We start from the raw sequence: 21,879 nt of genomic DNA, 5'->3' as shown, positions 1-21,879 counted from the left end.
AGGAGCGACACTAATGCAGCGATCAGAAAAATGATCGCTTAGTGACACTGGCAAAAGGGGGTGAAAGGGTTAACTCTAGGGGCAATCAGGGGGTTAAACCTTTATTGGGGGGGGGGGTAGGGGACTACCCTGGACCTAACACTAACTGCCCTGACAGTTTTTACTGTTACAACTGACACTGAATGCAGTGATCAGTAAATAAATGATCAATGCAATCAGTGACACTGTGACTGGGGGGGGGGCGGGGGGATTGGGGGGCGATCGGGGGGGATCGGGGAGGGTTTGTGTACCTATGTGTACCTATGTGTTAGAGTAGTGTTTTGGTGCACTTACTTTTTGTCTTCTCCTCGTAGTCCGGTCAAAAAGACCGCCCCGAGGAGAATGACATCAATTCCTCCTTCCTGTGTATACAATACATAGTGGGAGGAAGCTTCTCATTGGCCAGGAGCGATCCAGAGGGGGTGGCCAGAAACCAACGGCCATCCCCTCATCACGGATCGCTCCTGAAGCGAACCGGACCGCCGTATCCAGCGGGAGGGGGTCCGATCGGACCCCCCACCCGCTGGAAGGCAGGTACGTACATGTACGTGCTTGTGCCTGCCTGTGCCATTGCGATGACGTACAATGGCAATACGGCAGTCCTTAAATGGTTAATAAAGAACTTGGATATTGGTCTGTAAAGATTTTGGTAGTCTAAAGCCCCGTAAACACAGTCTGAATGTATCATCATACGAAAAAAATCTGACAAGCCTGCCCATCTAATTAAAAATCCTGCTGAACCGGCCAAGTTTCAATTTGTCTACTGCCAGCTTTAGGGCCCCTCAGGGATCCCAGACAAGTAATAGCACTAGTAAAAGCCACAGGCTGCTCTACCATTTTCAGGGTGGCTGGTTTGCACCTCATCAATTTGAACAGAGGTGGTTTCTTTAAGCCTAGGAACTATAACAGCTGCCTTTGACTCCTCGTGCACAAAATCCCTCAGCATTTATAGAAATCTTCATTAGACAGAGCCTCTCCAGCAGAATGTTCAGAGGCTGCTACAGCTGTAGATAGAGCAGACAATGATTCTGTTGGGCATCAGAGTACACTTACATATTCCGCATTCAGAGTCAGTAATCAAAGCTGAAATCCCATAAACTCCTGCATAAATGTGTAAAACTCCAACCAGATAAAGCCAAGGGGAAGGAAGACCACACCTGACGCAGATAAGAAAGACTCTGTGAACTGTGGGGACACAAGAATCCATGCTGCCAGTGTCAGAGCTGTAGAGACCTAATACAGAGAGACTTCTCCCCTTGAGCTCGCGATGCACTACTTGACCATAGTAACTTAGTTGAGAATACTATATAAAAACTGAGGGTATCATGAACCAGCTGCTGAGATCAGGAAAGGTTCTGACAGAGAATGCATATCAGAAATGGGGCTCCCAAAAATGAACATGCATGCCAATTTCTTAGCAAAAAAGGGAACAGGCGTGCAGAAATGCACACAGTGTATGTTGCCATCAGACGGGCTACTTAAGGATGTTCCTGCTGATGTTTAAGTGCTGACTGGTCTTTCAGCTATTCTCTGCATCCTGCTACTATGCTGCTTGCTCCCTTGTTACTGACCTGGCTTACATCTGACCTGATTTTGGACCCCGATTCTGCCTTGTTGCCAGTTCCTGACCTCTGCTCCGTTCCCGGCTCTTTTCCCCATGATTCTGTACCTTGCTGCCTGCCTGCTGCTGATCTCGGCTATCCTGTGATCATGCTTGTGTTCCTGGCTCTGTTCCCACATCCGGTTTGAGTGCCGACCTGGCTGTCACCTGTATCAGCTCTGCTAACCACAATGAGTTCCTGTCTCTAGTCTGCTGGGAGCTCTAACAAAGCCTCGCATTTGGAACCTGCAGCCCATGCGGAGTGCCCGTTTAACTTTGGCTGGATTTCTGTGCACTATTCCTGACCTGATGCTCTTCCAGCCTGCATTACCTGCTGCAAGCACTCCTATCAACACCTGCTGGCACTCGTGTTCCTCCTGTCCCTCAGTACCCTCTGTTCCATCTTCAGTGGGACCTGGGCTGGAGATACAAGAGAGGCCTACCACGATAATTTCAGTCTCCGAACAGGTACACGACAGGTTCAAATGGATCAGGTCACTCTAGGCAGCTGAAGGACCTACCAAGGTGGAACAACATGTCTCTTGCGAATAGGTGCAATAGATTGACCCACACAGACTACTCATAACTGAGTCTTTGAAGACTGGGTCCCCCTGGAGGCAGTAACAGAGTCCAGTGCCTGAATGTCACATTCCAGGTAGGCTCCACAATCAGCTAGTTCAGTGGGGTCGAGGTACGGCATCCAAACCTGTTACTGAAGATATGCAGATACAGATAGCTGCAAAAGAGACCAGGTCAAGTAATGCATAGAAAAGAAGAAAAAGATTTTTGAGAGAAAAAAAAGAGAAGCGAAAGCTAGTAAAAATGGTTACACTTTTCTCAGTAGAGAAAAGAAGTCCACCCTCTTAGAACACCAGAAAAATTGAGGCATGTTGGGAATGGGAGGGGTAACACCGGGCTGGGTACTGTTTTGTTTGACAGTGCCCCCTCCTGTAGTAGTATTACCCAATTGTCTCTGAATTCTGTGTTCCTCAATGAAGGAGAATTAAATTTATGTATAATGACACTTAGGTGTTGATTTTCTAAAGGAAAATAGACTACGCACTTTTGTAAGTGCAGGTGCAGTTGCTCCAGAGCTTAGTAAATGAGGGACAGTCCTACTGGCTTCCATCATCCAATCATGTGCAAGCAAAAATTATGTTTTTTTCATTTTCTTTGCATGCGATTGTGTATTCTTTATGAAGTGAAGCTTCACCTCATCTAGTAAGTTTGGGAACAACTGCACTTGCAAAAGTACACAGTCTATTTGCCTTTAGTAAACAAACCCCTTTGGGTCAGAAAGGGAAGAATGCTGGTCATACATGTACAACATGATTGTTCGACACAATAATAATTTTAATGAAAGAATCCTATCACCAAATGGGTGCTTTTATAAAGAAACTTATTCGTCTTCATAAAGAACCAATCAGCCTTGATAGAAAATCCAATAAAATTTGACCACGCCAATGTATTTCTTTGTTGTGTCAACCTATTGTTTTCGAGAGAATAACTGTCTGAAATGATTGAATGATTGTTTGTCTTCACATGTAGGGCCAGGACTATAACACCAAGCTTGAAATCAGAAGCCATGCTATGGTCTACTCTATAAGATACATATGAGTGATCCTACATTACACAAGGGTGTAGTAATGGGGAAATATTTTTTTGGAGACCTATTTATTGTATATACTTGAGCTACCACAGTTTTCATTTTGATAAGCTTCTCTTTATTGTATTTGACCTTTCCTTTATCTTATTTCAAGCCAGTAATCATGCTTACCTTGTAGCTATGTCTCAACACATAGTAAAATCGAATTTCTCTGCACAGATGTTATACTCATAGGAAATGAAGGTGGTTCTGGTTACTGGTCTCTCCATGTTTCATTGGCAAGTATAAATTAATGTATTGTGCTATCATAAGAAGTTATAGCTAGTGACTTCAGGGACAACAGTGAATGGACGGAACTGTAAAATGCTGTAGAAAAGCAATTTACAGCAAGAAACTCATTTCAGGGCAAATCTAGACTAGGTCTACGGTGTATATATTGTTACTATCTGATGGTAAAATGGTTAACCATTGTAGCAGAAAAAATAGTGTAAATCTGAGTACGGCACCTTGCTAGTCACCGGCAGTGATTAATAGACTCAAGTTAAACTGAAAATGTCATTTTAAATTATAATTTTCTGGCTCATTACTGTATCTGTAACACTTTCCGTAATACATAATGCATTTCTTTCCTTTTTTTTAATTCATCAATTATAATATAATTGCTCTCTTTGGAATCATACAATCAGGTAAAAGCTTTGTGAATTCTATGCATATCTAACATACACGTGCAACCTAAAATGAGTGAGAATGAATAGGGGATGGGGATGTTACTACAACAAGATATCAGAAGCAACGATCTTTTTTTTTTTTTGTTTTTACAATGAGAAGAATATGTAAAGCCAGTTGGATGTGTCTGAATATAATCTAAATTAATAAAATATAAATAGTAGTTTTTTTTCTATCAGGGTTTCTTTCCTTCCATATGAAGTACAGCCATAAATGCTTAATAAGATACAATGTACTTATATATGTGACTTTAATCTGTATTTTTCTTTGTTTTTTGTTGCACCACCAAAGCTGTCGGATTACAGGTTTTCATACTTAAATAAACGAACCATCACGTTCTTTCCCGAGGAAGCCATATGGCGAAACATGTCAAGAATTTGGACTTGACTAGAGTAAATCATTGTCATTTATAGGATGTTTTGCACATGATTATATTCGATTCTTCGGCTATGATTATATTGTATGTCATTTTTATATGATATTGTTCATTTAATAAAAATTGTATATATTTTTTATACATTGTTGATCTATATTTTGTCGCTTTGCACCTTTAAAGTCCCACATCTCCTACATGTTTCCACTAATAAAATATAAAATCGCACAAGGTTTTATATAAATTTCAAATGCAGACAGGTTTAATATTCTTATATACCCATACAGTTTGGCAGTCTCCATCCCAGCCAGATAGCTTACAACAAACAGCGGTCTCAAGATGGCAGAGACAAACTTTGTTCTTTACATACTGCATGATATCTTTTTTCAATAGACCTGAACATTAAGCTGGCCTAATCTACCTAGTAATTTCCAATAAAGTGCTTTATATGAGGACAAATATGCAATCCACAAATAACCATATAAAATAATGTAGCTTTATGGGTAAGTGCACTGTGGCTTAAGGTACTAGTTACCATCAGTGGCGGCCCGCCCATAGGGGGCGCCCGGGCGCCGCCCCCCCTCTCCCTAAGTGTAAAAAAAAAAAAAGTAAAAAAAAAAAAAAAAAAAGTAAAAAAAAAAGTAAAAAAAAAAAACGGGCCCTTTAAGACATTTAAAAAAAAAAAAAAATGTCATTTAACAATTTAACATAGTGTACTGTGGCGCCGGTCACAGTGCACTATGAGAAGCGCCACGTCCATGCAATCACAAGATTGCATTCATGGCGCTTCATTTGCGGGTTAAAAACCCGCCTTGCGGCGCACAGCAGAACGCCGACTAGCTTCCGCCCGTAAAATCACTGTGATTCTACGGGCGGGAGCATTGTCACTCTTAGACAGGCAGTCACTTCCGGCTTTCGGCTGCTTCACGAAACCCGGAAGTGACGTAGGCAGCTCCGTTCCTTAGCCCGAGCGGAGCTGCCAGACAGTGAGAGGTGAGTCACCGCATAAAGGCTTTCTAGCCTCTACTTTGTGGAGAATGTTCGTGCATTTAGCTGAATGAATGCAAAAAGCTTTCACAGCCAGAAAGGTTTCCCCAGGCCAGGCGACTTTTTCCGTGGCCAATCAGAGAATGAGCTCTGAAGGGGGAACTCCACGCCAAATTTCTGAAAAAAAATTTGACGTGGGTTCCCCCTCCGAGAGCATACCAGGCCCTTAGGTCTGGTATGGATTCCAAGGGAAACCCCCTACGCCGAAAAAACGGCGTGGGGGTCCCCCCCAGATCCACACCAGACCCTTATCCGAGCACGCTACCCGGCCGGCCAGGAAAGGGGGTGGGGACGAGCGGGCGGCCCCCCCCCTCCTGAGCCATACCAGGCCGCGTGCCCTCAACATGGGGGGGTGCCTTGGGGGAGGGGGGGCGTGCGGCCCCCCCACCCCAAAGCACCTTGTCCCCATGTTGATGAGGACAAGGGCCTCTTCCCGACAACCCTGGCCGTTGGTTGTCGGGGTCTGCGGGCGGGGGGCTTATCGGAATCCGGGAGCCCCCTTTAATAAGGGGGCCCCCGGATACCGGCCCCCCACCCTATGTGAATGAGTATGGGGTACAATGTACCCCTACCCATTCACCTGTGAAAAAAAGTACAAAACAAAAACACAACACAGGGTTAAAATATTTTATTGCACAGCTCCGGGGGTCTTCCGTCTTCGGGGGTCTTCTCGCCGGACTCCTCCGCTATCTTCTTGTAGCTCTTTTACTAGCGGAGGAGTCCGGCTTTCTTCCTCGCCGCCAGCCTCTTCTCCCGACTTCGGGGGTCTTGTCCCCCTCTTCGGTTCTTCTGCCGGGCCACCGCGCCTTCTTATAGCTCTTTTACAGGCGGTGGCCCGGTCTTCTGCTGCCGCCGCCGCCGCCCGTTCTTCTTCTTCTTCTTCTTCTTCTCCTTCTTCTCCAGGAGATGTTGCCTCGACGATCTCCCTGGCCGGAATGCCAGGGACGCGCTGTGCTGCCACTTATATAGGGACAATGGGGCGGTGTCACGTGGGTTGATGTCACATGGGTTGGTCACATGGGTTGATGTCACAGTCGCCATGTGACATCAACCCATGTGACATCAACCCATGTGACACCGCCCCATTGTCCCTATATAAGTGGCAGCACAGCGCGTCCCTGGCATTCCGGCCAGGGAGATCGTCGAGGCAACATCTCCTGGAGAAGAAGGAGAAGAAGAAGAAGAAGAAGAAGAAGAAGAAGAAGAAGAAGAACGGGCGGCGGCGGCGGCGGCAGCAGAAGACCGGGCCACCGCCTGTAAAAGAGCTATAAGAAGGCGCGGTGGCCCGGCAGAAGAACCGAAGAGGGGGACAAGACCCCCGAAGTCGGGAGAAGAGGCCGGCGGCGAGGAAGAATGCCGGGCTCCTCCGCTAGTAAAAGAGCTACAAGAAGATAGCGGAGGAGTCCGGCGAGAAGACCCCCGAAGAGGGAAGACCCCCGGAGCTGTGCAATAAAATATTTTAACCCTGTGTTGTGTTTTTTTTTTGTACTTTTTTTCACAGGTGAATGGGTAGGGGTACATTGTACCCCATACTCATTCACATAGGGTGGGGGGCCGGTATCCGGGGGCCCCCTTATTAAAGGGGGCTCCCGGATTCCGATAAGCCCCCCGCCCGCAGACCCCGACAACCAACGGCCAGGGTTGTCGGGAAGAGGCCCTTGTCCTCATCAACATGGGGACAAGGTGCTTTGGGGTGGGGGGGCCGCACGCCCCCCTCCCCCAAGGCACCCCCCCATGTTGAGGGCACGCGGCCTGGTACGGCTCAGGAGGGGGGGGGCCGCCCGCTCGTCCCCACCCCCTTTCCTGGCCGGCCGGGTAGCGTGCTCGGATAAGGGTCTGGTGTGGATCTGGGGGGAACCCCACGCCGTTTTTTCGGTGTAGGGGGTTCCCCTTGGAATCCATACCAGACCTAAGGGCCTGGTATGCTCTCGGAGGGGGAACCCACGTCAATTTTTTTTTCCGATTACACAAGGGGCGTGTTTTATGAGAAGTGGGAGGGGCCAAAATGGTGGGCGGGGTGATGATGGGCGGGGTCTGGCGCCCCCCCATCCAAAAACTTCACCAGCCGCCACTGGTTACCATACATAAATTCAGTGTTGCATAAAATGATGCAGTAACTAAATAAAGAAGAATTGGATATACTGTTTATTTTTTTTCTTTGAAGGCCTCTTGCACACGGCAGTACAGCGTTTTTATTTGTTTTTTTTTTAATGATCTAAAATGCAGCCCCTTGTTTACAATGCGTCTGTACATACAGGCACGTAAACAAGAGCTGTGTATTCTTGAGTGAAAAAAAAAATGCAAAAAATCTGCGTTGCACGCATATGACAATAAATGTCAATTCATTTTCCTTAGGAATATATTACGCGTGCATGTGCATATACACACAAATACGCTCAATAATATGCGCGTATACGCACAAAACAAAGGCCTGAAATTACATCCAAAAAAACAGATGCTCAAACATCAGAACCATGTACAAGAGGCCTTATTGATTGCTTTTTTTTTTTTTTTTTTCATAATACATCATAATTTTGATATCTGAGCTCATGATTGATTGATTGGTTGATTACTTAAATATTTAATTGACTGTTGCACTCATTAGTACACTGTGTATGATTAATGTCTGCTTTACACAGAGGAAACTTCAGTCTCTGAGGTTCGTTTACTAAAAGCAAGTAAAGGGATGACATTGCAAGGGAATTTTCCCCAGAGCTTACTGAATCAGGTGAAGGCCTGCTGACTTTCATCATCCAATCATTTGCAAGCACAAATTGTGTTTTTTTTTTTATTTCTTTGCACGTGATTGGGTATTCTTTGCAAAGGGAAATTCCCCCACATTCACTAGGCTCTGGAGAAAATTCCCTTGCACAGAACAACTTCCCTGCAAAGTGGACATCCTAATTGCCTTTAGAAACCCCTCTTTGTTGCTAATACTGAGCGGTGTAAAGGTTTTATTTAATTTGCACCAGGGTGGGTTTGATTTAAATCAAGTCGATTTAAATCACAATTTAAATCATGATTTAAAACACTAGTAAAAAGGCTTGATTTAAATCATAATTTTTAAAGAGCAGCGGCTCCTCCTCTGACCCGCTGTTGACTCACGGACAGTCCCATCCACTTTAATGGGACGGCTGGTGATGCAGCAGTGACACAATAAGGTGAGGGACGTGGCGGCAGAAGGTGAGTGGATGCCCGCTAACAGGCACTGCCATGATGGATCTGAAGTGACAGGTGCTCTTTAAATTCTTGCTGGTAGTTAGAATCTTTAATAATTGCAAACAAAATGAAGGTTTCCTATTTAATATAATAAGCTGTCAGGTTAGTAAAACAGCGATATCAGAACTGATTCAATCATACAGTTTATAGTGTACATAGATTTGCAAAACAATGGGATAAAGAAATATTCGGAACTCTGTTTTATCTCATGGTTACTGTGAAATTGTGTAAATGCATCAATGCAGTGCATGTTATCTCAGCTTGCAGAGCTTGGATTCATCGAATGCATTTACCAAAAATGTAAATATTGCAGAATATACAGCCTCATGCTACATAACTAAGCTCCATTTCATGCTGAATAAACTAAATTATTAATGTATCTTAAATAGAAAACAATCTTTAGATAGATTTTTACTTCAAAAGCATTTTATTAAAATAAATTTGATAAAAAAAATAAAAAATAATCAATTTAAATCAAAAAAATCTGATTTAAATAAAAAATTATTATTTTTTTTGTTTTAATCATTGATTTATATGCACCCTGATTTGCACAATGATGCTATGTACTTACTCAGATGGTCGACTTTCAGCAGCCTGTGACTGTGTTCGCCAGCCCTGCACCAGTAGAGAGATATTCAATAGGTTAGCCAAACTGACAAAGTGACTTCAGATGATCCAGAGCCACTAAAATTACTTTATTACATTTTACAGAATCCAGGCATTTCCCTTAGGAAAACAAAAGCAGTACTAATTTGTAAAAAAAGAAATATCACTTTGTAGAAATGAACTGTGTGCTTATTTTGTTCTTCATTGATTAAGCGTGCTGCTCAGCTTGGACTGTATGTAACAAACCTGGGATATGATAGAAGTATCTACGTAAAGGCCAAACATGATTACCCACTGAGGACTAGATTCAGGCTGAATTACAATAAGCATTTATATATTGGTGTTTTGAAAAAAAGCATTTGGGGACCCACAAAGTAGGCCGCGTTGGCTGGTTATGACTTCTTCTCACCCCACCATCAACAAAGCAAGGAACTGCTGTCAGTTCATACATGCACTCAGAGGCCATACTGTATATACCTGCCCTAACAGACAACATAGGACCTACACTGCAGTGTACGCACTTCTGGATTTTTTTATTTGAAAAAAAAGCCAAAAAAGTATTTTTTAAAGGACACTATTGTCATACAGAATATAAACCAGCAACATCATACTAATCATATTATCTCATTTTTTTAAGTCATGTATGTGTAATTATCTAAACCACTTCCTGTGAGCTCAGTCATGGAAACACCCCCTGGGGGGTTCATTATCACACTAGCCTGGGCACAAATTCTGCAGCACGCAATGTTAATCATATGTGGTTACATGGGAAGTGTTCTGTGCTGCAGTAAGCACTGCCCACCATCAAAGAAGAAATTGAAGGACCTGTGACATCACTGGGTGGCTTCTGGGAGGGGGGGGGGGGGACTTGGGGGCAGGTAGAGGAAGGCTGGAAATGGACTTTAATTTACTATAAAGTAATACCTTGGATTACGAGCATAATTAGTTCCAGAAGAATGCTTGTAATCCAAAGCACTCGTGCAGTATCTCACAAAAGTGAGCACACCCCTCACATTTTTGTAAATATTTTATTCTATCTTTTCATGTGACAACACTGAAGAAATGACACTTTGCTACAATGTAAAGTAGTGAGTGTACAGCTTGTATAACAGTGTAAATTTGCTGTCCCCTCCAAATAACTCAACACACAACCATTAATGTCTAAACCGCTGGCAACAAAAGCAAGGGCCTCTTCCCCACAACCCTGGCCAGTAGTTCTGGGGGTCTGCAGGCGGGGATCCCCCAGATCCCACCCCCTCCCCCCATGTGAATGAGTATGGGGTACATAGTACCCCTACCCATTCACCAAAAAAGTATAAAAAGTGAAGACACTATGCACCATTCTACCCATTTGAGGATTCAGGAGTATGAAATTTGGTCCTTACTTATTAACGTACAATTGGGATGTAAAAGACTGTGGTGTTGATTTACTAAAACTGGAGAGTGAAAAATCTTGTGCAGCCTTGAACCAATCAGCTTTCAATGTTTTTTGTCAAAGGTTAATTGAACAAGATGACGTTAAAAGCTGATTGGCTACCTTGCACAGCTGCATCAGGTTTTGCGCCCTCCAGTTTCAGTAAATCAGTCAGAGAACTCAATCTCGGAATTGCATTATTAAATTCTGACTGTGCTCACTGATGCCCTTATGACACCCTGGAGGGCTCTTCACATGGCTTCTTTCTTTTCTTCCATATCCTTTTTTTCTCTCCTCCTCTTTTACCTCTTAGCCCTCGTACACACGGTCGGAAATTCCGACGGAAAATGTCCGATTGGACCGTGTTTCGGATAATCTGACCGTGTGTGGGCTTCATCTGACTTTTTCCGTCGGAATGTCCGACCAACAAATTTTGAGAGCTGGATATAAAAAATTTCCGACAACATTATCTGATCGGACTTTGTCCCATTGCTTGTAGAGAATTCCAATCGGAAAAAGTGCCACGCATGCTCAGATCAAATTCCTAGACCAAAGCTATTGGCTAATAGCCTGAACGTAGTCCCGTCGTAACTAAATAACGTCATCACGTTACAAACGATTGGATTTTCCGACAACTTTGTCCGACCGTGTGTATGCAACACCAGTTTCGGACAAAATCCATCTGAAAAAATCAGACGGGTTTTGTTGTCGGAATGTCCGACCGTGAGTACAAGGGCTTACTCTTCCTAATGATTTTTGTTGATATCACTACACCGTTTGCTTCATTTTTCTTCCCCCCCCCCCCCCAACATGGTTCATACTTGAAGATAATGGCCCGTGCTGCTGACTACTATCACTTTAAGGAAAGGACATATCCTAGTGGTGGCCCATTAAAGTGTCCAGCAGACAATTTGATTGATAAAAATGTCTGTGTTGGTGACTAGGAAGAATGAAAAAGGTAATTCCTTGAGAATATTGCACTATTTGGGTAGCACAGTGGTGTAGGGGGTATCTCTCTTGCCTAGCAGTAAAAAGGGTCACTGGTTCAAATCCCAACCACGACACTACCTGCCTGGAGTTTTCATGTTCTCCCTGTGCCTGTGTGGGTTTCCTCTGGGTACTCCGGTTTCCTCCCACACTCCAAAGACATTCTGGTAGGTTAACAAAAATACTACACACTTCAAATACCGCCACCTAGTGTGTAAACACTGCGCCAGCACCCAACCTCCCCCCAGCTGCCACTTGTTTATATATTATTCAAATATTTAGAAGGTGAATAAATCCTCACACTTACACCGTGTTAAATCACTATCCCCTTGTGGCGCTAAATGGGTAAGATTAATCCCCCAGTAAGACCTCCAAAAATATATAATGGGAGTATACAGAGTGGATTCTCCAACCCCTATTCCATACACCTCAAATAAATAATGTATATGAAAAATCAGCAAATCAGACATATAAATGAAATATCAAGTGTCCTTAATCATTCAATTATAAGTGCAAAAACTAAATAAATATTTTCATATCCATTTAAAATATGTGCATGTCCCTCAAAAGAAACAATATATTCAAACGAATATGCAAAAGTGTGTGCTCAACTTCACATGTGTTTATAACATACAGCAAAAGCAGGTTATTTTAAAGTGAAAAAAAAAACACAATTTCTTAGCATATAAGTAAAAGAGTCCTCAATAGAAATATCCCAAAGTAGAACGACAGGTGGTGATAGATGAAAAATCAGCACGCCCTTCTCATATGTGCTTTCTTATCAGTGTCCCCAAACGATGAAAACTCCTTCACCACACCACTAGTGACCCCCTATGAATGGAGCACTCACCAAACGGATTGCCTAGTACTCTCGCACCAGGCTCAACAGGCGTTTCAAATAGCTTAATTAGGAATCACAGATGTCCAGCACACAATATCCAGAGAGTGTTACTTCCTTTTTGCAGATTCAAATAGGATTATCTCCCCAAGTTCCTCAAAAAGAAAAACAGAGGCTTCCCATGGTGTAATACTATAAAACCACTTTAATAGCACACTTAAAAGCCACTTGGTAATGCACTCACATGTAAACAGCTTATAAAAAGCACTTCAAAGTCACTGCAATAATTCACATCAGCAAAACTTCACTCAAAGGCATTGGTGGTTACAGTGGATACTGGTCACAGTTAGCAGTGTCAGTGATATCTCTCACCCCTCCTTTAGCTGTATGGTACCCTACAGCCAGACTCTCAATGACACTCTCTCTCCAATCCTGTTCCTCGTATAAGAGGCACACACACTTCAGCCTTGTTTGCAGAGTTTGATTCAATCAATGGTTGCCAGATAGCCACGCCCCCGACATGTTTCGTCACTAGGACTTATTCATGGGATTCATGAATAAGTCCTAGTGACGAAACATGTCGGGGGCGTGGCTATCTGGCAACCATTGATTGAATCAAACTCTGCAAACAAGGCTGAAGTGTGTGTGCCTCTTATACGAGGAACAGGATTGGAGAGAGAGTGTCATTGAGAGTCTGGCTGTAGGGTACCATACAGCTAAAGGAGGGGTGAGAGATATCACTGACACTGCTAACTGTGACCAGTATCCACTGTAACCACCAATGCCTTTGAGTGAAGTTTTGCTGATGTGAATTATTGCAGTGACTTTGAAGTGCTTTTTATAAGCTGTTTACATGTGAGTGCATTACCAAGTGGCTTTTAAGTGTGCTATTAAAGTGGTTTTATAGTATTACACCATGGGAAGCCTCTGTTTTTCTTTTTGAGGAACTTGGGGAGATAATCCTATTTGAATCTGCAAAAAGGAAGTAACACTCTCTGGATATTGTGTGCTGGACATCTGTGATTCCTAATTAAGCTATTTGAAACGCCTGTTGAGCCTGGTGCGAGAGTACTAGGCAATCCGTTTGGTGAGTGCTCCATTCATAGGGGGTCACTAGTGGTGTGGTGAAGGAGTTTTCATCGTTTGGGGACACTGATAAGAAAGCACATATGAGAAGGGCGTGCTGATTTTTCATCTATCACCACCTGTCGTTCTACTTTGGGATATTTCTATTGAGGACTCTTTTACTTATATGCTAAGAAATTGTGTTTTTTTTTTTCACTTTAAAATAACCTGCTTTTGCTGTATGTTATAAACACATGTGAAGTTGAGCACACACTTTTGCATATTCGTTTGAATATATTGTTTCTTTTGAGGGACATGCACATATTTTAAATGGATATGAAAATATTTATTTAGTTTTTGCACTTATAATTGAATGATTAAGGACACTTGATATTTCATTTATATGTCTGATTTGCTGATTTTTCATATACATTATTTATTTGAGGTGTATGGAATAGGGGTTGGAGAATCCACTCTGTATACTCCCATTATATATTTTTGGAGGTCTTACTGGGGGATTAATCTTACCCATTTAGCGCCACAAGGGGATAGTGATTTAACACGGTGTAATTCTGGTAGGTTAATTGGCTTCTGTCTAAATTGACCCCAGTGTATGAATGTGAGTTAGGGACCTTAGACTGTAAGCTCCTTGAGGCTAGGGACCAATGTGAATGTACAATGTATATGTAAAGCACTGGGTAAGTGGACGGCTCTATATAAGCACCTTAAATAATAATATTTAAGTGAACGCTACAATGCAAGCCCCAATACAAGGTGGTAAATATTGTCCACATATATTCGTACAACAGAAGGATAATGGCATTATTATAACGTTAATGGTATATGATAACGGGGATTGAATGCTGTTTATCCTTAAATAAAAACTTATTGAAAGAAAATATTGATTGTGGTTGATATTAAAGCCCATCCAAAATGCTGATACAGCCTAAGCTTCCACATGTCTATCTTAAAATCTGTGCCTCCCTCCAAGTGCAGATAGATAGCCCTGCACACAAATTAAAAAGCTGAGCCGAGCTAGGCGCTGGTTTGATTGACTGCTCCGACTCCTCCACACCCAGTAGAGACAGGTTGGTGGATGTTGGGGACACATCTTGGTTCAGATTAGGGGCACACCTACGCTCAATCAATTTTATTCCAATAAGATCTTCCACAAAATTCTTTTGGTTTTTTTTTGAGGGGGGGGGGGTCTGAAGAAGACATTGGTTGACTAAATTCTTCACCACACTTTACCTCATATTATTATTATTATTATTATTTAAGGTACTTATATGGCAACCCAATTTATGCAGTGCTTTACATATCCACCTGTGTTCACATAACATTTGCATTACATTTCTCTGAAAACTGATGCATGTCTCTCTTTACCACATTATTACCATATCAGTTTTGCATAACACATTCTGAGAAATTCAGCAAATCTAATTCCACAGGTCTTAACATTACAGAAGGATGGCTAGAACAATGTACCTTGGCAGGATGAGATTTTGACGAAGGCTGGGTATGACCTCTCGGAGAGGCTGCTACTCCTTTTATCTCAAGAGTCATTCTGAAATCTACAACATTTTGGTAAAAAGAAATATTAATAGCGCACCTTAATCACTGCTGAGAAATCCAAAAAGTCACATTTTTAAACTGATATGTAAAATTCACAAATTTAATATCTATCCATTCCCTAATTACTTTTAATAAATCTCTTGTAGTGCATGTTAGGGAAAGGTTCTGGTGTGAAACTCACTGGTGTCAGGGAAGTGTTTCTCATGAAAGACAGTATTCTTTAGTCAGTATTTGCTCTTATGTGCTGCAAAAACAGCTTAAAGCCAATCTCCAGGTTTTCTGCCACTTTAAGGGCAGTTTCACACTGGGGCGGGGGGGTGTCGGTGGTAAAGCGACGCTATTTTTAAATTTTGATTTTATTTTTTTATTTTTAGTGTCACTTTACCATCGTTTTAGTGCCACTTTTCGGCCGCTATCGGGGCACTTTTAGCCCCGGCTAGCAGCCGAAAAAGGGTTAAAAGCACCCGCAAAGTGCCTCTGCAGCGACGCTTTGCCGGCGCTGCCCATTGATTTCAATGAACAGGGGCGCTTTAGAAGGGGTGTATACACCCCTTCTAAAGCGCCTCAAAGATGCTGCTTGCATGACTTTTTTTAGCGTCCTGCCAGCACACAACTCCCTTGGGCTTTCCCATGGGAGTGACAGGAGAGGTGCTTTATAGGCACTTTGCAGGCACTATTTTTAGCACTATAGAGCCTGTAAAGCGCCTCAGTCTGAAAGTAGCCTAAATTGTTTGTTTGGCCCAGCTTGGGCCAAACAAACTACTTAAAGTGACAGGAAACCTGGAGAACAGCTTTAAATGTCACCAGCACACCATGGATCTCCAGAACAGGTCCAAAGCTTTAATCAGCGATCACATTGTTACAGTAGATAGCAATCACATGCCTGATAAAGGGGTGCTGCGCGGCTCTGAAGCATTGCCATCTGCCATAACGATGTGATCCTTGATTAAAGCTTTGGAGACCCCACTAATTTTGGGGTACTTTGTCACAGTAAGCGGGCTTAAGCACCATATAGTAATATGGTGTGACCAAATCCCCATATTTTTTGAAAATGTCTAGGTGTTTTTAAAAAGCCTTGCTGGAGGTAAATGTTAGTTTTGCTTGTGTGCGCTGTAATATGTTTGTTCTGTTGTATGGTCTTATGGTAGCACCATCTTTATGCATTTTTTTAGGGTGTGCCCCCTAAATATCTTGCTTGTGCATTTGCAGCTTTAAAGTCTGACATGTCGGGAATGTGTATCCAGGCCTGTGCTGCCTACACAGAAAGGCTGCCAAGTTAGAGAGATAGATGAAGGAACACAAGCTTATAAATGTTAAAAATTGGTTATTTGCATAGTCTCCCACTCTCTCACGCTTTGGCATCGCTATAAACATAAACTCGGCCTAATTTCGCCCTCCCCCCTGGGCTCATCCTTCATGGGGGATCCCTTATTCACTATGGCATTTAAGCACCCTGAAAGTTTTGCATGGTGGAATTCCAATTCCCTGCTTACATTAGCAAGTCTGCAAATTAATGATACATTTGCCACATTCGATGACCTTCGTATACAAAAACAAATACCACTTCGTGAACACTTTCACTACCTACAGATTAGGCACTTTTATATAACCCATTATTACCTCACTCCCACAACTCCTCCCACGCCCTTTGAGTGTATCTACCATGAAGCCCCTAGAGGTAAGGGCCTCATTTCAGCCCTTTACAAAGCGCCACTGGCTGTGCATTTTCCAAAAGATCCTCCATATAGAACCTAGAATATAGAAACAAATGGGAGACAGATTGTGAAGAACAGTTTACCCCAAAAGATTGGGATACCATGCCGGCAAATCTCCATAAGGCCACCAAATCCCTAGCAGAAAGTACTAACCAGGTGGTATTACACCCCCTCTAGAATCCAGGTAATGTCTCCAGGAGAAAGAAGGGGGACAAACTGCGCTACGGGATAAAACAAAATACCCAACGACCCAAGACACAGGGTTTCTTGGAAGCTGAAACTCTAATGTACACCAAAAATATACAAAATCAAATAAGAAAAAAAGGAATTGTGCTAACCTGTAAAAACTATATGTGAATATAAGTGTAAACCTAATAAAATAACAGTCAAATGTAAGGGACAACTGAATATCTCCAGTTGTCACATCAAAAAATAATAAATCACCTGTAAAATGACAATCAGGTATACAATACAACTGAATATCTCCAGTTGTCACATCAGAAATAAATCACAAAATGTGCTGAAATAAATACACATCAAAAGGTGACAAAAATTGATGATCATCTCATAAAAAATCAATAAATAAATAAGCGAAAACCTAAAATCAAAATCAATTGATGCACAAATCAATAATAAAAATGATATAAATAGATAATTAAAAAATATAAAGTGCAATAGCAAATACATGTGAATAAATTAATAATGATTCATAGTGTCCATATAGTTGACCGACCACCCGTGATGGAATTGCAATAAATAACTGAATTACAGTCAATAATTCTCCAAGTGCAAACGTGCTCTCACCACCACCACACATATAAGTTGGCTCCTTACCGACTCAATATGACCCCCCGTTACAGAGGGTCACAACAGGTGAAACAATTGAATGGGCTTTCACGTTAATAAGCTGTTTGTCCGGTCCTATATCTTCCACAGGATGGAACCAGTTTAATCTCTACTGATCCTCCCCTCCCGTGCACCACTCTCCGCTCAGCATGGTACCACATAAAAGATAAAGGCTCCAAATAGTGTAAAATCTTCAACTTTAATTCATATAAAAAATACAATAATGCACTTACAAAACAAGCTTGGCATCAGGCTTTCTAGGACGTGTGTGCCGGCCGGATGCACACAAACAAACAAACCCGTGCTTCCTGGTGATTGGCAAACGAAGACCGAGGTGACATCAGCGCGTCGCTCCGCCCTACGCGTTTCGTAATAACTTACGTCGTCCAACTTATATGTGTGGTGGTGGCGAGAGCACGTTTGCACTTGGAGAATTATTGACTGGAATTCAGTTACTTATTGCAATGTTTCCAGGAGCATCTGGACTGTGTTTCAGAGGCTGTCAACAGCTGGGCTCATTTAGGCACATATTTTGGGACTGTGCGCTTTTAGCCCCAGTATGGGAAAAGGTTTCCGCGGTAGCCACAGCTATAGCTGGTACTCCCCTACATCTCACGTTACCAATGTGTCTACTTGGGGCGACAATTCCAGGGATCCCTGGCAAAGTGGCATGCCTGATATATACCATTTGTATATCCACCTTATGGGCCATCACCCTCCACTGGAAATCTCCCATCGTTCCCCTTGTCTCCATACTTAATAGAATTGATATGGTGATGATCATGGAAAGGATCTTCTACACTTTACAGGATAGATTACATCTATTTGACCGCAGATGGGAGGCTTGGAAAACCCACAGGCATATCCTACTAGCAAAGGAATAAAGGCACCGGAGGGAAATGGTTCCCTTTTATGAGTTGAATTTTTGGTATATGCCCTATTTGTGATTCCCTTATAGTATGCTTCAGATTGTTCATATTACTCTGTCTGTGTAGATGCATTTCATCTTGGATATTACTTGTCTGATGTATGACCTTGTTTTTTTACTTTCTTACTGTACTGTTTTTGAAAGCGACATGGGTGTAATTTTTGAAGCGAACCCGAAGAAAAGAAAAGCAAAAGCAAGGTGTAAACAGGACTGTAAGCTAACCATTATATTTAGTGACAGGGGCTTTGACTAAACCCTTACAAACCACTTTGACCTACAGGTAAGCCTAGATTAAGGCTTACCTGTAGGTCCAAGAAATATCTCCTAAACCTAAATTGCCCGAAGACAGGCGCATTGAGCGCGGCATTTCCAACAACGGAGCTGCCGCGCGTGTCGGCTCCCCTGCGCATGCGCGGGAGTGACGTCATCGCGGCTCCGCCGAATGACAGCGGCGGAGCTGCGAGACCCCACCGAAAAGATGGATGCGCCGGACTACAGGGGACAGCGGTGACATCGCTGGCTCCTGCGTCAGGTAAGTGACACATAATGGGCTACTATGCGATGCATAGTAGTCCATTATGCTTTGCCTTTGCAGGGAATGAAAGAGAAAGTAAACCCACCAGGGTTTACTTCCTCTTTAACAAAGCCTGTGCGAAGCCTGGTTTTGAAGCAAGTTTAAACTAGCCGTTAATGTGTGTTGAAGCTGAAGCAAATATAAATGAGCCCTTAATGTTCAAAAGTAAACATATTTCCTCATCCTTGTGTTAAGCTGGAACTCAAGTCCCATTTTCAAAAACTACGTGTAGGCACTCTCTTTATTTCAGAAGAGGCATGCAATGTCTTCTGCAATATATGAAAACTTAATTTAACCATAAGGGCTAGTTTACATTGGCTTAAAAATAAGGCTTTGGACACACTTTGTTAAAGTTCTCTTAACACCAATCAAAGTCCCTGTCACTAAGGGCTCATTTATACTTGCTTCGGCTTCAACACACATTAACGGCTAGTTTACACTTGCTTCAAAACATGGCTTCGGACAGGGCTTTGTTAAAGCTCTCTAAACGATAGTCAAAGCCCCTGTCACTAAATAAAATGGTTAGCTTACAGTCCTGTTTACACTTGCATTTCTTCTGCTTTGCTTTAAAAATTATACCCCATGTAGCTTTAGTTGTGCTTCATAGCATCTTCAAAGCCTCCATAGAAGTCTATGGCAAAGCTCACTTGAAGCCCCACTGAAGCCTCACCGAAGCCTCATCAAAGCCTCATCGACTCATCTCACACCACCCAGTGAAGATGACCGCAGTCTGGCACTCAGAAAAAAAACAAGCAGAAGATACAAGCACTGGCAATGGATGTCAGACTGCTAAAAGATGGGTAAGCATCTCTGCGTTTAGCTCCGCCTAAACCTTATAAATTAAAGTAGAACTATAGGCAAAACTCTTTTTTTTTTTTTTCATTTTGGATAGAATAAGGGAGGGTTATAACCCCTGTTTATTTATTTTTTCCATCTGTGTTTTGATTTAAGATTACTTCCTGTCCCATACCCAAAACAGGAAGTGAGAGGAAAGCCCTGCAATTTAAGAGAATCCATTGGAGCTCCCCAGGTCACCAGAACTAGTATCCCAATTGGAAGAGTTCCCCTCAATTACTGTTCTGGGGACAGCCCAAAATTTGGGATTTTCTTTTACTTTCACTTTTGATGATAATGGTAAACAGGACAAGTAAAGAGGGTAAATCTCCCAAAAGGGGACAGGAGTACCACTAAAAACCGGACAAGTGTGCTAATCTCTGTCCATGTTGTCCTAAAGTACAGCCAAAGCTTGTTGCAGTTCATTTTGCACTACTGCTGAAGCCTGCTGTCGGCTGATGTCACAGAGCCGGTTCAGACTCAGGCAAGATTGCAATACTGAAATCGGGATCCGCCCCCATGCCTGGACCGGCACCTGGCCCAGCATCTCAACGAGCTGCTGGGAGGTTGAGCCGTCTCCCCCCTGAGCAGCGCTCCAGTGAGTGAGGGGAAGCAGTACAGACAGCGGTGGCTGACAATCACCAGCTCTCTGCTCAGGGAGCTCTGAGAAGTGAGCGATCAGGAGGGTTTGTGATTCGCACCGCATTTCTATGTGATGTCTGTGCGATGCGAAATCAGCCAAACAGATTGTATGGCTGAATTTGCATCGCATTCAGACCAGTATGGTGCAGGACCCTTTTTTGGTCTGCACTGGAATCAGATTGCATTGGGGTTCACACCTATGCGATCTGATTCCTGCACCATTTCACAGTTTGCACTGCGATCTGTGAACCGATCTGGGGGTGTCATTAACATAGTATTGACACCCGCAGCAGTTCGCATAGGGCAGTGTGAACTTCCTACGAAAGACATGCGATGCGGGAACCCGCACAGGAATTGCCCTGGTTCCCGCATCGCATATGTGTAAACCTAGCCTCACTGTTAGAGCTGGCACGGGGACCAATGCTGCATCCACCTAGGTAAGTATGATTCTTTAAAAAAAAAAAACAACTCCATACTTCTCTTTTAAAGCCAAACTCCAAAAGATAAATGAACCCGTGGGGTTTAAATGCACAGACACTCTGACTCCATCCTGTACAATGCAGGACCACTGATTGTGTATTGTGCACAAGTCAAGGGCCCACACACAGCCAGGAGCACTGAAGCTTGGTTCACACTGGAACTGTCTGTGGATTGCACAGGAACACCGCTCGTCCCCGTTCCCCGATTCAGGGATGAATCAGGGCCGAATCTATGCCTGAATTCGGCCCTGAAACGGAGCCAAAGACGCACAGCTTTTCTGTGCAGTGCACTCCGCAGCCGCAACAGAGATATGTAAACCAGCTCCATAGGGAGCCAGTCACATTCTCCTGCTATGCAAACTGGATGCGGAGAAGCCCGCATCCAATTCGCATGGGTGTGAATCCGGCCTAAAGACAGACTGCTGGAGAAGCAAAAAAATAGAAGTATTGTTGCTTTTTCTATCCCCCAGACAAAATGAGACTTTAACACTTGCAGTGCAATGGAAGCCCCACTGCAAAGATCTTTTTTTTATTTTATTTTTTTTACCCTTACTGGAGTTCAACTTCGTAAGCCTAAGGTTCGATTTGCACCTATGCAGGTGTGACAGTGGATGAGTTTTTGTGGGTTGAGTTTCGGGTGAGATGCCCTATGTGCAAAAATTGCACAAAAGTCATGCATGGCTCTTTTTTGGTTAAACGTGCCACGCCAAAACGCATGGAACTTTGCCAGCATGCGTTTTCACAAGCACGTTAGCAGGATGCATTG

At 43.0% G+C, this 21,879-nt stretch overlaps 1 protein-coding gene across 1 annotated transcript in view; it reads right to left on the bottom strand.

The window, feature by feature from the left end:
• The window catches only part of CAPS2 (calcyphosine 2), a 181,555-nt gene that overhangs the window by 158,292 nt on the left and 1,384 nt on the right, over nucleotides 1-21,879 (bottom strand). Inside the window, exons 2-3 of the mRNA XM_077474269.1 lie at nucleotides 15,009-15,094; nucleotides 9,182-9,225 (exon numbers count right to left, since the gene is read on the bottom strand). Of these exons, the coding sequence (XP_077330395.1) occupies nucleotides 9,182-9,225; nucleotides 15,009-15,086 (122 nt within the window). The 5' untranslated portion in view covers nucleotides 15,087-15,094. The remainder of the gene's footprint in view (nucleotides 1-9,181; nucleotides 9,226-15,008; nucleotides 15,095-21,879) is intronic.

This window comes from Lithobates pipiens, unplaced genomic scaffold (genome assembly GCF_037356315.1).
Source record: "Lithobates pipiens isolate NorthernLeopardFrog02 unplaced genomic scaffold, aLitPip1_a1.2 Scaffold_8, whole genome shotgun sequence".
Taxonomy (NCBI): domain Eukaryota; kingdom Metazoa; phylum Chordata; class Amphibia; order Anura; family Ranidae; genus Lithobates; species Lithobates pipiens.
This window is presented reverse-complemented; position numbering and strand designations above follow the sequence as displayed.